Raw genomic sequence first — 12817 nt, 5'->3', positions numbered from 1 at the left:
TTTTTCTAATTTGAATTTTTTAAAAAATATATATACATCAAAAATAAGATTTATTTCCTTAAAATCAATTACAACAAAAACGATAATCATCACGAATGAAAAAAACATTATATGATACATGAAATCTATTAAAGTTGAATTCTAACAAAATTTGGGTAAAATTTTTGGGTAATCCGAAATAGATTTTGCTTGAAAGACAACTGTATGCCCGATAGTAAACTGCTTGAAAGACAACTGTATGCCCATTAGATTTAAAAGTTGTTTTGGATCGGCCCAAATACAAAAACTTGAGGAGAAAAAAATAATAACAGGCATGTTAAAAACCAAAACGTATCCTTTTAAGACTATTTCGGTAAAAGCAGAACTCTCTGCTTCTATCAGACCCGAAAAAATAATCAAACCCTAGAAATCGATTAGTTCGTCTTCTTCGATTCTCTTTTTGTGGTTGCTTCGATTTCGGGTATGGAGAAAGAAGAGCTTAACAAATTGAATCATCTCTCTCTCGTCTCCAATGTCTGTAACGAGTTAGAAACCCATCTAGGATCTGCGGAGAAAGTTTTGGCAGAGTTCATCATCGATCTCGGTCGTCACTCTGAGACTGTAGATGAATTCGATAAGAAGCTTAAGGATGAAGGTGCGGAGATGCCGGATTACTTCGTCCGGTCGTTGTTAACTGTAATCCACGCGATTTATCCTCCGAAGCCCAAGTCTGAGAAGAAGAAAGATGAAGGTGAGGATGTTAAATTCAAAGGTTTAGCGATTAAGGATACTAAGGATAAAGTTAAGGAGCTTGAGAAGGAGATTGAAAGAGAAGCTGAGGAGCGTCGGAGAGAGGAGGATCGGAATAGGGATAGAGAGAGGGGACGGGATCGGAGGGATTCTGGTAGAGATAGGGATAGAGATAGAGATAGGAATCGTGATGATAGAAGGGATCGACATAGGGATAGAGAGAGATACCGTGGAGATGAGGAAGGTGAAGATGACAGAAGAAGTGATAGGAGGCATAGAGAAAGAGGTCGTGGTGATGATGAAGGGGAAGATAGGCGTAGAGATAGACGTGCTAAGGATGAGTATGTGGAGGAAGATAGAGGTGGTGCGATTGCGAATGAGCCTGAGTTGTATCAGGTATATAAAGGGAGGGTTACTAGGGTTATGGATGCGGGATGTTTTGTTCAGTTTGATAAGTTTAGAGGAAAAGAAGGTCTTGTTCATGTTTCTCAGATGGCTACTAGAAGGGTTGATAAGGCTAAGGATTTTGTCAAACGGGATATGGAGGTTTATGTGAAAGTGATATCTATTACGAATGATAAGTATAGTCTTTCTATGAGAGATGTTGATCAGAATTCGGGAAAAGATTTGATTCCTCTGAGGAAGCCTTCAGATGAAGATGATTCATCCAGGAGTAATCCTTCATATAGAACAAAGGATGGACAAGTAACGAAGACTGGGATTTCTGGAATCCGGATTGTGGAGGAGAATGATGTTGCGCCTTCACGCAGGCCGTTGAAGAAGATGAGCTCTCCTGAGAGATGGGAAGCGAAGCAGTTGATTGCTTCTGGTGTCTTGAAAGTTGATGAGTTTCCGATGTATGATGAGGATGGAGATGGGATGCTTTATCAAGAGGAAGGTGCTGAAGAAGAACTTGAGATTGAGATGAATGAAGACGAACCTGCTTTCTTACAAGGGCAAACTAGGTACTCTGTTGACATGTCTCCTGTTAAGATCTTCAAAAATCCTGAGGGTTCGTTGAGTCGCGCAGCTGCACTTCAGTCCGCCCTCACCAAGGAGAGGAGAGAAATGAGAGAACAGCAGCAAAGAACAATGCTTGACTCTATCCCCAAGGATCTGAATCGTCCATGGGAAGACCCTATGCCTGAAACTGGTGAAAGGCATCTGGCTCAAGAGCTTAGGGGTGTTGGGTTATCAGCTTATGACATGCCTGAGTGGAAGAAGGATGCCTTTGGAAAAACTCCAACTTTTGGACAGAGATCAAAGCTTTCTATTCAGGAACAAAGGGAGAGCCTTCCGATTTACAAGTTAAAAAAAGAGCTTATACAGGCTGTGCATGATAATCAAGTTTTGGTGGTCATTGGTGAGACTGGGTCTGGAAAGACAACACAGGTAACTCAATATCTTGCTGAAGCAGGTTACACAACAAAGGGAAAGATTGGGTGTACTCAGCCTCGTAGGGTTGCTGCTATGTCTGTTGCTAAGAGAGTAGCTGAGGAATTTGGTTGTCGTTTAGGAGAGGAGGTAGGGTATGCGATTCGGTTTGAGGATTGTACTGGACCAGACACAGTGATCAAGTACATGACTGATGGTATGCTTCTTAGGGAGATTTTGATAGATGAAAACCTTTCTCAATATTCTGTAATCATGCTTGATGAAGCTCATGAGCGGACAATCCACACTGATGTGCTGTTTGGTCTTCTAAAGAAGCTGATGAAACGTCGTCTTGATCTTCGTCTGATTGTCACGTCTGCCACGTTGGATGCAGAAAAGTTCTCTGGGTATTTCTTCAACTGCAACATTTTTACCATTCCTGGAAGAACCTTTCCTGTTGAGATTTTGTATACCAAACAGCCAGAAACAGATTACTTGGATGCAGCCCTGATCACAGTTCTGCAGATTCACTTGACTGAACCTGAGGGTGACATTCTCGTCTTTTTGACAGGACAGGAAGAAATTGATTCTGCATGTCAATCTCTGTACGAGAGAATGAAAGGTCTAGGTAAAAATGTTCCTGAACTTATCATACTTCCAGTTTACAGTGCCCTTCCTAGTGAGATGCAGTCTAGAATTTTTGATCCTCCCCCTCCTGGTAAACGGAAAGTGGTTGTAGCTACAAATATTGCAGAAGCTTCGTTAACAATAGATGGTATATACTATGTTGTTGATCCTGGGTTTGCAAAGCAGAATGTGTATAATCCAAAGCAAGGGCTGGAATCGCTAGTCATTACTCCAATTTCACAGGCATCGGCAAAGCAAAGAGCTGGACGTGCTGGTCGTACTGGGCCCGGGAAATGTTACCGTCTCTACACAGAGAGTGCATATCGTAATGAGATGCCTCCTACATCAATCCCTGAAATTCAAAGAATCAATCTTGGAATGACAACTTTAACCATGAAAGCCATGGGCATTAACGACCTGTTATCATTTGACTTCATGGATCCACCTCAACCACAAGCATTGATCTCTGCAATGGAACAGTTGTACAGCCTGGGAGCTTTGGATGAGGAAGGTTTGTTGACGAAGCTTGGTAGAAAAATGGCGGAGTTTCCTCTTGAACCGCCGCTCTCTAAAATGTTGCTAGCAAGTGTGGATCTCGGGTGCAGCGATGAGATTTTAACAATGATTGCTATGATCCAGACAGGCAACATATTCTATAGACCAAGGGAGAAGCAAGCTCAAGCAGACCAAAAACGGGCAAAGTTTTTCCAGCCTGAAGGTGATCACTTGACATTGCTGGCTGTATATGAGGCTTGGAAGGCAAAAAACTTTTCAGGTCCATGGTGTTTTGAAAACTTCATACAGTCAAGATCGTTACGACGTGCTCAAGACGTAAGGAAACAACTTCTCAGCATTATGGACAAGTAAGTATAACTAAACTAATATTGAGCTCAGCTTGTTTTGATAATGTGTGACAATCCAAGTCCAATTTCTTAACTCGTGATTTGTATGTTTGCAGATATAAACTAGATGTGGTAAGTGCGGGGAAGAATTTCACGAAGATAAGGAAAGCAATAACGGCAGGCTTCTTCTTCCATGGAGCAAGAAAAGATCCACAAGAAGGTTACAGGACACTGGTGGAGAATCAACCGGTGTATATTCACCCGAGCAGCGCGCTGTTCCAGAGACAACCAGACTGGGTTATATATCACGATCTTGTGATGACGACCAAAGAGTACATGAGGGAAGTAACAGTGATTGACCCAAAGTGGCTTGTTGAGTTAGCTCCAAGATTCTTCAAAGTCTCTGACCCAACGAAAATGAGCAAGCGCAAGCGCCAAGAACGGATTGAGCCTTTGTATGACCGTTACCACGAGCCTAACTCATGGCGTCTCAGCAAAAGACGTGCTTGAGAGATTTTTCCTTTTTTTGGTAAACCTATTCTTCATCCTTGCGCTTGTTTTTGCTTGCCATCTTCAAATGTACTCTGTTTATGTATTGAAAGCTAACAGAAGTGATGGATGAGCCATAGATTATATAGCTGCAGCCATCGTTTTTTTCTTGACATGTATGGAAAATTCATCTTTCCTTGAAGTTGATTGTGTTAATCTGTGTAGAACATGCAGGTATGTTTTATTATTCACTCTTTTAGAGAGATATAGATGAAGTATGATGTGAGTTTAGGCATTTCTGCGACTAGTTATTTGATTTGTCAATCAGATGCTCAGAACTATGGTAGTAGAGCAGTTGGATGGTCTATGCCTTGTCTTCGTACAAATAACGAATCAGTTTTATTCACTTTAAGAAAATTTCTCTTTCCCTGATCGCTAAAAAACAAATTTGGGATCTTATCAGGTTACCAAGACAATAAATAATAAAATTATACTTTGATTCGAAAATCTGTATTAAAAATTCATTAATTTGGAACTACTCGAACTCAATTATTGACAACTTTTCTATAACAAAGAATATAAAAAGACCAAGCTTAGCTGTATTCCCAAGTTTTATGTATTCAAGATCAACTGAGGCGAGAGTGAGAAGGAAAATATCACAAAATATCCAAATTCTCATTGTAGTAGCAGCCATGAGTTCCATGGGTGTATTCCGGAAAGTGGAAATGGATGAAAAGTCATATTTAATATACACAGACCATCCAACCTCCTCCACTGAAGCTCTAGCTGTGGATTCTAATGGTGAAGACCTCCCTCACCTACCTCATTTTTTCTGTCCTAATGCTCGTATAAGATCTCATAAGCTCAAAGTAGAGAAGAACTTTGATGGTGTTGATTTCTTCAAGTTTCATCCATTCAATTCTTACCCTAACTTCCCAAACACAAGAAGCGGTGATCAGCAAGGCGAATCTTTGCTTGACTACGACCATCACCATGGTATTACCTGTAAGCTCCCTGTACTTCCTCTGTTTTGGTGCAACAATAAAAACCCTGATTGCCATGAGTTTAAGTGTGGTGCATGCCAAATGGAAACGCTTAGTGTAAAGTATTACACATGTCTTGAATGTGAAGAAAAGTTTCACAAAGAATGTGTAGAGTCTCCTCTTGAGATTAAACACCCTTCCCATCCTTTTCATTCTCTTCGGCTTTACAGCCATCCAACGCATATGGTGTGCATTAGTTGTGGAAGACTTGTGTCCAACATGTTTTATCATTGTGTGACATGTGATTTGAGTATGGATCCGATTTGCGCAATGGAACCGATACCCTTCGTTTTAGACCATCCAAAAAGCCATCCTCACCCTCTCACTTTTTTCCCTACACAAGCTTCTTTAGTTTGCAATATTTGTTCTCTTGTTAAGAAGCTTGATCCTACATACATATGTATTCAATGTGTCTTCGTCATTCATAAAGATTGTATCGGTTACCCACATGTCATAAGAATATCTCGACACCAACACCGTATCTCCTTTACCTCTTCTCTACCGTATGGAAACTTGTCTTGTGGAGTGTGTCGTCAAGAGGTTGACAACAATTATGGAGCATACTCTTGCAAGAAATGTGATTCTTGTTTTGTTCATTCAAAATGCGCATTTCATAGAAATGTTTGGGATGGAAAAGAACTCAAAGGAGTATCAGAAGAAGAAGATATAATAGATGATGGTGAGCCATTTTTGAGGATAGCTGATGGAATAATACTTCATCCGTATCATAATCACTATCTACGACTTGAGACCAGCCGAGTTTACGATGAAAACAAGTATTGTCGAGGGTGTGCTCTTCCAATCTACGAAGGTCAATTCTATTCATGCATGGAATGTGAGTTCATCCTCCATGAAAGTTGTGCAAATGCTCCACGCATGAAACGACATCCCTTACATCCACATCCACTTACACTAAATGTTACTACAAAGGAGCTTGGTAATAACAACGAAGGCATGTACCATTGTTGTGTTTGTGGTCGTAACGGTACTGGCTTCTTCTATGACCATCATATAGGAGAAAGAAGATTCCGGCTAGACTTAAGGTGCGCCTCAATTACCGAACCCTTTGAATATCAATGCCATAAACATCCCTTGTTCCTAGCTTCTGAGCTAGAGAGAAAGGTACGATGTCAAATATGCAAAGGAAAAAGCTATTCAAAACTAAACTGCATGGAATGCGATTACATTATATGTTTTCGTTGCGTTACCTTCCCATACAAGGTAAGGTACAAGCATGACAGTCATTTTCTTAGAATATGTGATGGGAAAAAGGCAAGTGATGAACCAGACTGGTGTGAGATTTGTGAAGGCAAAATAGAAGAAGTAAAAGAAAGAGAGTCTCCGTGGGACGAAAGAAAAGAAACACGGTTTTATAAATGCAATGACTACTGCCAAACGAGTCTTCACGTTGAATGCTTACTTGGGAGAGACATGTACATGAAGCCTGGTCATAGTGTAAAAGATTACGTTTCTTTTTCTAAGCACTCACTAGGAAGTGAAGGTACGACATGGACAGATGTTAGGATTCTTCTCAACAGTTCACTCTCTCGACCAATATGCACTGCATGTATGCGACGATGTAAGTTCCCAATAGTTTTCAAAGGCTACGATTCAATATTTTGTTCTTGGGATTGTATTGGATATAACGACATGGTGGCTGAGCATCGAACAAGTTAAGCAGAGTTATAGTTTCAGGTATTTTTTTTATACAACCTCTGTTATTTTACCGTTTAATAAAATCTTTGGTTACGATGATCTTTGTGGTCAGATTCATGAACCATGGCATTGCATGAACTAGGCACAATGATATAGTGTGAGAAAATATCCTCAAGCCCGGCCCGTCTAAGGCCCAAAAAACCTTATACATATATAGTAAACGACATCGTTTCGTTGTTTCGCTCTCCTCTTCGTTTACTCCTTTTCGTCCCCTGTTTAAATCTTCGTTGTCTCGGGGTTTTAGGTTGCAGGGTTTAGAGTCTGTTCCTTCTTCAATGTACGTAACACATGAAGGTACATAATTTTAATTTCTGATATAGTTGCAGCAGTCTCTTTCTCTTATTTTGATTCAATGTCCATAACTTTTGTTACAATTCTAGATTGATGTTATATGTTCTTCAATTCTGGATTGCTTCGGATTCAGAAAGTCTCCGACTTTATTCAATTTAAAGAAGTTATATATGATTCATAGAGCTTGCAATGATCCGTTAAAGTCTCAATCTTTCAGGATCATGAACCATGGCAGTGACCGGAGTTTCTTCTGCCGTTGGCCGTCTTTTCAAACAAGATCAAACCCACAAGCGTGTTATCGCTACACGGCCCAATTTTACAGTGACCCGTCAAATTGTTGAGCACCTCGAAGGAGGCAGTGTATCGAAAGCTGTCTCTGTTCTCTTTGCTTCTCCAGAGCCAGTTGCGTACTGGCTATACGAGCGTCTTTTCCGATGTTGTTCCTCGAAATCACTTGTTGTGCAAGCCCGTAAGGTCCAATCCCATTTAGTAACTTTCTCTCCGTTGCCTCCGATTTTTCTATGGAACAGAGCTATTGAGGCTTATGGGAAATGTGGGTGTGTTGATGATGCACAAGAACTGTTTGAGCAAATGCGTGAACGAGATGGTGGGTCTTGGAACGCTGTGATTACTGCTTGTGCGCAGAACGGTGTCTCGGATGAGGTGTTTCGTATGTTTCGTAGGATGAGTAGGGATGGGGTAAGAGCTACGGAGACTTCTTTTGCTGGTGTTTTTAAGTCATGCGGGTTAATCTTGGACCTGAGATTATTGAGGCAGCTGCATTGTGCTGTGGTCAAGTATGGGTTTTCGAGAAATGTAGATTTGGAGACGTCGATTGTTGATGTTTACGGTAAGTGTCGGGTTATGAGTGATGCGAGAAGAGTGTTTGATGAGATTGAAAACCCTAGTGATGTTTCATGGAATGTGATTGTGCGGCGGTATCTTGAGATGGGTTTTAATGATGAGGCAGTGGTAATGTTCTTCAAGATGCTAGAGTTGAATGTTCGACCTTTGAATCACACGGTTTCTAGTGTTATGTTAGCTTGTTCAAGATCCTTGGCCCTTGAGGTGGGAAAGGTAATCCACGCCATTGCTGTCAAAATTAGTGTTGTGGAAGATACAGTTGTTTCTACTTCCATCTTTGATATGTATGTAAAATGTGACAGATTGGAGAGTGCTCGCAGAGTATTTGACCAAACCAAATCAAAAGATTTAAAATCTTGGACTTCAGCGATGTCGGGATATGCAATGAGTGGTATAACTAGAGAGGCAAGGGAGCTGTTTGATCTGATGCCTGAACGAAATATAGTCTCATGGAACGCAATGTTGGGTGGATATGTACGTGCTCATGAATGGAATGAGGCACTGGATTTTCTCACTTTGATGCGCAAGGAGATCGAAGATATTGATAATGTCACTCTTGTCTGGATCCTAAATGTCTGCTCAGGTACATCAGATGTTCAAATGGGGAAGCAAGCTCATGGTTTTATTTACCGACATGGATATGATACAAATGTAATTGTAGCCAATGCACTTCTTGATATGTACGGAAAATGTGGTACTTTGCAGAGTGCCAATATTTGGTTCCGCCAAATGAGTGAACTGAGGGATGACGTTTCATGGAATGCTTTATTGACTGGTGTAGCTCGAGTTGGCAGGAGTGAACAAGCTTTATCTTTCTTTGAAGGGATGCAAGTGGAGGCCAAACCTAGCAAATACACACTCGCAACGCTCTTAGCTGGTTGTGCAAACATTCCTGCTTTAAATTTAGGCAAAGCAATCCACGGGTTCCTGATCAGAAATGGCTATAATATTGATGTTGTTATAAGGGGGGCTATGGTGGACATGTATTCAAAATGCCGATGTTTCGACTATGCTATTGAAGTATTCAAAGAGGCAGCTACACGGGACTTGATTCTATGGAACTCTATTATCCGTGGATGTTGTCGTAATGGAAGAAGCAAGGAGGTCTTTGAGTTGTTCATGCTTTTGAAAGATGAAGGAATCAAGCCTGATCATGTCACCTTTCTGGGAATCTTACAAGCTTGCATACGTGAAGGCCATGTCGAACTCGGCTTTCAGTATTTCAGTTCTATGAGCTCCAAATATCTTATATTACCACAGGTTGAGCATTATGATTGTATGGTTGAACTCTACTGCAAGTATGGATGCTTGCATCACCTTGAAGAATTTCTCCTCTTGATGCCTTTTGATCCACCCAAGCAAATGTTAACAAGGATATATGATGCTTGCCAAAGATACGGCTGGAAAAAGTTAGGAGCATGGGCTGCTAAACGGCTTCATGATTGATCATCACCTTCAGCCACAATGTATAACTGAAACAAGGAAACCGTTTCCTGCAGTCATATCGGAGCATATGCATATAGAAGGATTGAAATCTGTGGGCTTTTGAAGACCAGGAAGAGCAACGGGAACGAAGCAGTTGAAACAGGAAGTGAACTGATAAGAGAGACAACATTAGTCTAACCTGACTCTATAAATCATATGTTTCTTCAGAAGGTAATCAAAAATTCTCAACTCTTCTTTTTTCAATTGCATTTCTTGGACTTCTATGTGAGTGTGTGTGCACCTGCAGTTCTCTCCATTTGTATTCATTGATCACATATTATTTCGTTTCTCCTCTTATTTGATGTTTGATTCATTGGTAACTCTATGTTCTACTTCTAGGTAGTGCTTTGTGCTCGATTGGTGGCGACTATGTGAACACTAATTTCCTTTTTTAACATCTTTCGTTATGTAGTTGTTCCAGTCAGTGATAGAACTGATGATTGAAGTATACGTTGCGTAATATTGTGTCTTATAATAGGATGAACTTTATTTCCGTGTAGGTGAAACTAGACTTTTATACTCTCTTGAACCTGATTTTTCTCGAGTATCAGTTTGCATATTATATTGTGACAAGGCTTTCTGCATTTGAACTCGTGCTTGAATGTTTGTGTCTTGATTTGAAGTAAGTGGTATTAAGATACCTGTTGATGAATGAGCAGAAGTGTTTTCGATCTGGTCATTTTTTGCTTCTCAAAATTCATTAAACTGTTCAAATTGAAATCAGGTATAAAAGATATGTCTTGACCCCAAAAAAGGCCAGAGCAATAGAGCTTTTGAGTCTTTTCGCTTGGAATGTGGTAGACCCTCTGATATGGTAAGCTTTCAAGTCTCTGATATGGTACTGAAGCTGCTTTTTGTGTGTTTAAAAGTTAGATGGAAGTTTGATGTTTGAGATATTAAACTTTTTGTGATCAGTGATCAGATATGTCCAAGCAAAAGCTAAAACAGCAAAGCTTACGTTTTAGCTTCCACAACCATAAGGTAGTGTTGTTATTCATTCTCATGTATAAATTATAGCTTGATCTCTGACTTTTCGCATTTCTGCGACCAATTTAACACCATTGTTTTGTTTTGTTTAATCTTTGTTTTTCACTTTCACAGTCTTGAAATTTAAAGATTTCAGATGTGTATACAAAGCAGCTGTAAAGTTAGAACGTTTAGAGCTTCATATTAGTTTCCCACTTACATGTTTCTTGATGTATATGTATTTAGTTTTAATTTATTCGGCTATACAATATTCAATTTTTTCTGCTATACAATTTTCATTGAGCATATTGTATAACCTACTTATTATTTTGCAATGAAATAACATTATAGCATATGAAAGATTAAGGAATAATTAAGTCTACTAAATAAGTCTACATATAAATTAAAATTGAGAAGTGACAAAAACATACTAACCATTTCTTTTGGACTAATGCTGTTTATAATACATATATGGTCCTACTATTATGGATCGCAATAACCAAGTCATTCTTAGTATTCTAATCTTAATTACGTATACATATGAAATACACGTAAACCTTATCTCTTTGGACATTAGTAGTATTATTGTTTCGCCTTGCTTTTGTTTCTTCTAAACTAGATTTGTTAAACCATACCATAATACATAACGTCGACGATGGTAAAAGATAGTTTAAGAAAGTAACTTTTGTTGCGGAAGAAAACAATTTGTGTTGTCGCATATTGCATTGCATTATTATGTTCACCATCTTATAAAAGTAGACTCAACTCAACATGTACTATACATATGAACGTTGAAATTTCGTGTATCAATGATTGATAAGAAAATCATATAGTACTATTTATAAACCATTTTTAAAAACTCCAAACAATGTTTCTAGTCGACCAAAAGACAAAGAGCACTTCTACGCCATTTCTCGTGTCTATAAAACTCAATAGTTTTTCTAAAGTAGCCCTATCTAAAACTTTAAAGAATCCAAAATATGTACACTTACACGTGGTGCACGTAGTCGCGACCGTGACATTTTTTTTATTATTTCTCTTGTGTTTATTAGCTTACGGACGTATTAAAAAAGTTTCATCAAATGATTAGATGCTCTCATATAGTTTTTATATTGTTTGAACTAATCTGTTTGTTATGCATAATTAACGAAAGAATAAGTTTGGCTAAGCCATATCCTAAAAGCATATTCTTCTTCTCGGTTCTGTAACGAAATGGTAGTATTATTTTGGTCAATCGTTGCATCAAGACAAATTCTACTATTTTATGGAGCCTTGTAACTATTAATAGAGCATATAGTGTAATAGTGATATAGAATTATGAAAATATACATATTTTTGGTGCATGGTGTTTAGGGTTTTACTTGAGCGAGTTAAATTTTTATTGGACATAGATTGTTTTTGTAATCGAATAAATTACAAAATGATTCTATTAATATTTTAGGTTTTCTATCATAATAGTTATAATTTGTACCACTACATATATGATTCGTGAATAGTAAATACAATACGAACTTCTCCCCCTTAACCACAACAACCATCTAATCCTATGTTTCTTTTTCTTTTTTTTGTTACCAAAATTCAGCATATAAATCTTATTCAATTATTTATAATGTTAATGTATGATCATGAGAACTTGATAGGTCCAATATCCCCACCGGCCATGGTGTCAGGCCGGCGATAATGGAGAAAAAAAGATTCACGGACCTGTCCACATTATTCTGTTCTTGTATAATAATTAGCTTGATTTGACAACAGTGAATTATCATGTTTTGTTTTCAAGAAAATAGTACTCTTGATGTTAAATTCGATCGTTGTCTAAAGTTTTAACTAATCAAAAGACAATATAAAACTAAAGTTAATTACAAGATCGATATTTCTTCCTATAGTTTAAAATGCCTAATTCTATAAGCATGGATAAAAATCCTTGAATGAAAGTTTTGTCCCAACAAATGCTCAAATCAACAATAACCCCTATAAAACTAGGATATGTAATAATTTTTCTTATATTTTATATATAAATTTCCTTCTGTTATTCTATATTGATTTTAATTATTTACACTTCCACCTGTTGTTTTTTTAATCAAACATTACGAATCACAAAACTAAATTAAACCGCAAGAAATATATGATTTATGTGGAGTTTTTGAAACCATAAATTAGAAACTTAGGAATCTCCTGTTTAAGACAAAAATCGAAAAAAGTTATAATGAAAAATTTTAGGCCAGAAAATTTAGAAGAAATGAAAAAAATAAATTATGGGAGCAAAAAAAAAAAAAAGAAAGAAAGGTCATAAAAGTGGAAGAGGGTAAGGACAGGCTGGCACTTGTGATTGGTCATTGACAAATCCAGCTGTAATCCATTCACTCACTCTCTAAACCTTATCCCGACCGA

At 38.3% G+C, this 12817-nt stretch overlaps 3 protein-coding genes across 4 annotated transcripts; all 3 read left to right on the top strand.

Annotated features, from left to right (window-relative positions):
- The first annotated feature begins 353 nt into the window (after positions 1–353).
- Positions 354–4336, top strand: LOC17887139 (probable pre-mRNA-splicing factor ATP-dependent RNA helicase DEAH5). Its single transcript, XM_006290192.2, has 2 exons — positions 354–3593; positions 3689–4336. The coding sequence occupies exons 1-2, from the start codon at positions 463–465 to the stop codon at positions 4080–4082; spliced, it is 3525 nt and encodes a 1174-aa protein (XP_006290254.1). The 5' UTR covers positions 354–462; the 3' UTR covers positions 4083–4336.
- A 335-nt stretch (positions 4337–4671) lies between these two features.
- LOC17885145 lies at positions 4672–6793 on the top strand. Its single transcript, XM_006292381.2, has one exon. It carries the CDS (start codon positions 4676–4678, stop codon positions 6779–6781), a length of 2106 nt encoding a protein of 701 aa, XP_006292443.2. The 5' UTR covers positions 4672–4675; the 3' UTR covers positions 6782–6793.
- A 258-nt stretch (positions 6794–7051) lies between these two features.
- LOC17886261 (pentatricopeptide repeat-containing protein At3g26540) lies at positions 7052–10702 on the top strand. 2 transcript variants are annotated; one of them, XM_023782773.1, is made up of 5 exons: positions 7052–7114; positions 7329–9631; positions 10185–10274; positions 10376–10441; positions 10562–10702. In XM_023782773.1, exon 2 carries the CDS (start codon positions 7340–7342, stop codon positions 9419–9421), a length of 2082 nt encoding a protein of 693 aa, XP_023638541.1. In that variant the 5' UTR covers positions 7052–7114; positions 7329–7339; the 3' UTR covers positions 9422–9631; positions 10185–10274; positions 10376–10441; positions 10562–10702. The 2 variants fall into 2 exon arrangements, with proteins under 2 accessions (XP_023638541.1, XP_006290673.1); XM_006290611.2 differs by having other exon boundaries at positions 10376–10643.
- Positions 10703–12817: the final 2115 nt, after the last annotated feature.

This window comes from Capsella rubella, unplaced genomic scaffold (genome assembly GCF_000375325.1).
Source record: "Capsella rubella cultivar Monte Gargano unplaced genomic scaffold, Caprub1_0 scaffold_5, whole genome shotgun sequence".
Taxonomy (NCBI): Eukaryota; Viridiplantae; Streptophyta; class Magnoliopsida; order Brassicales; family Brassicaceae; genus Capsella; species Capsella rubella.
The sequence above is the reverse complement of the archived record's forward strand: the minus strand, read 5'-3'. Positions and strand labels throughout refer to the sequence as shown.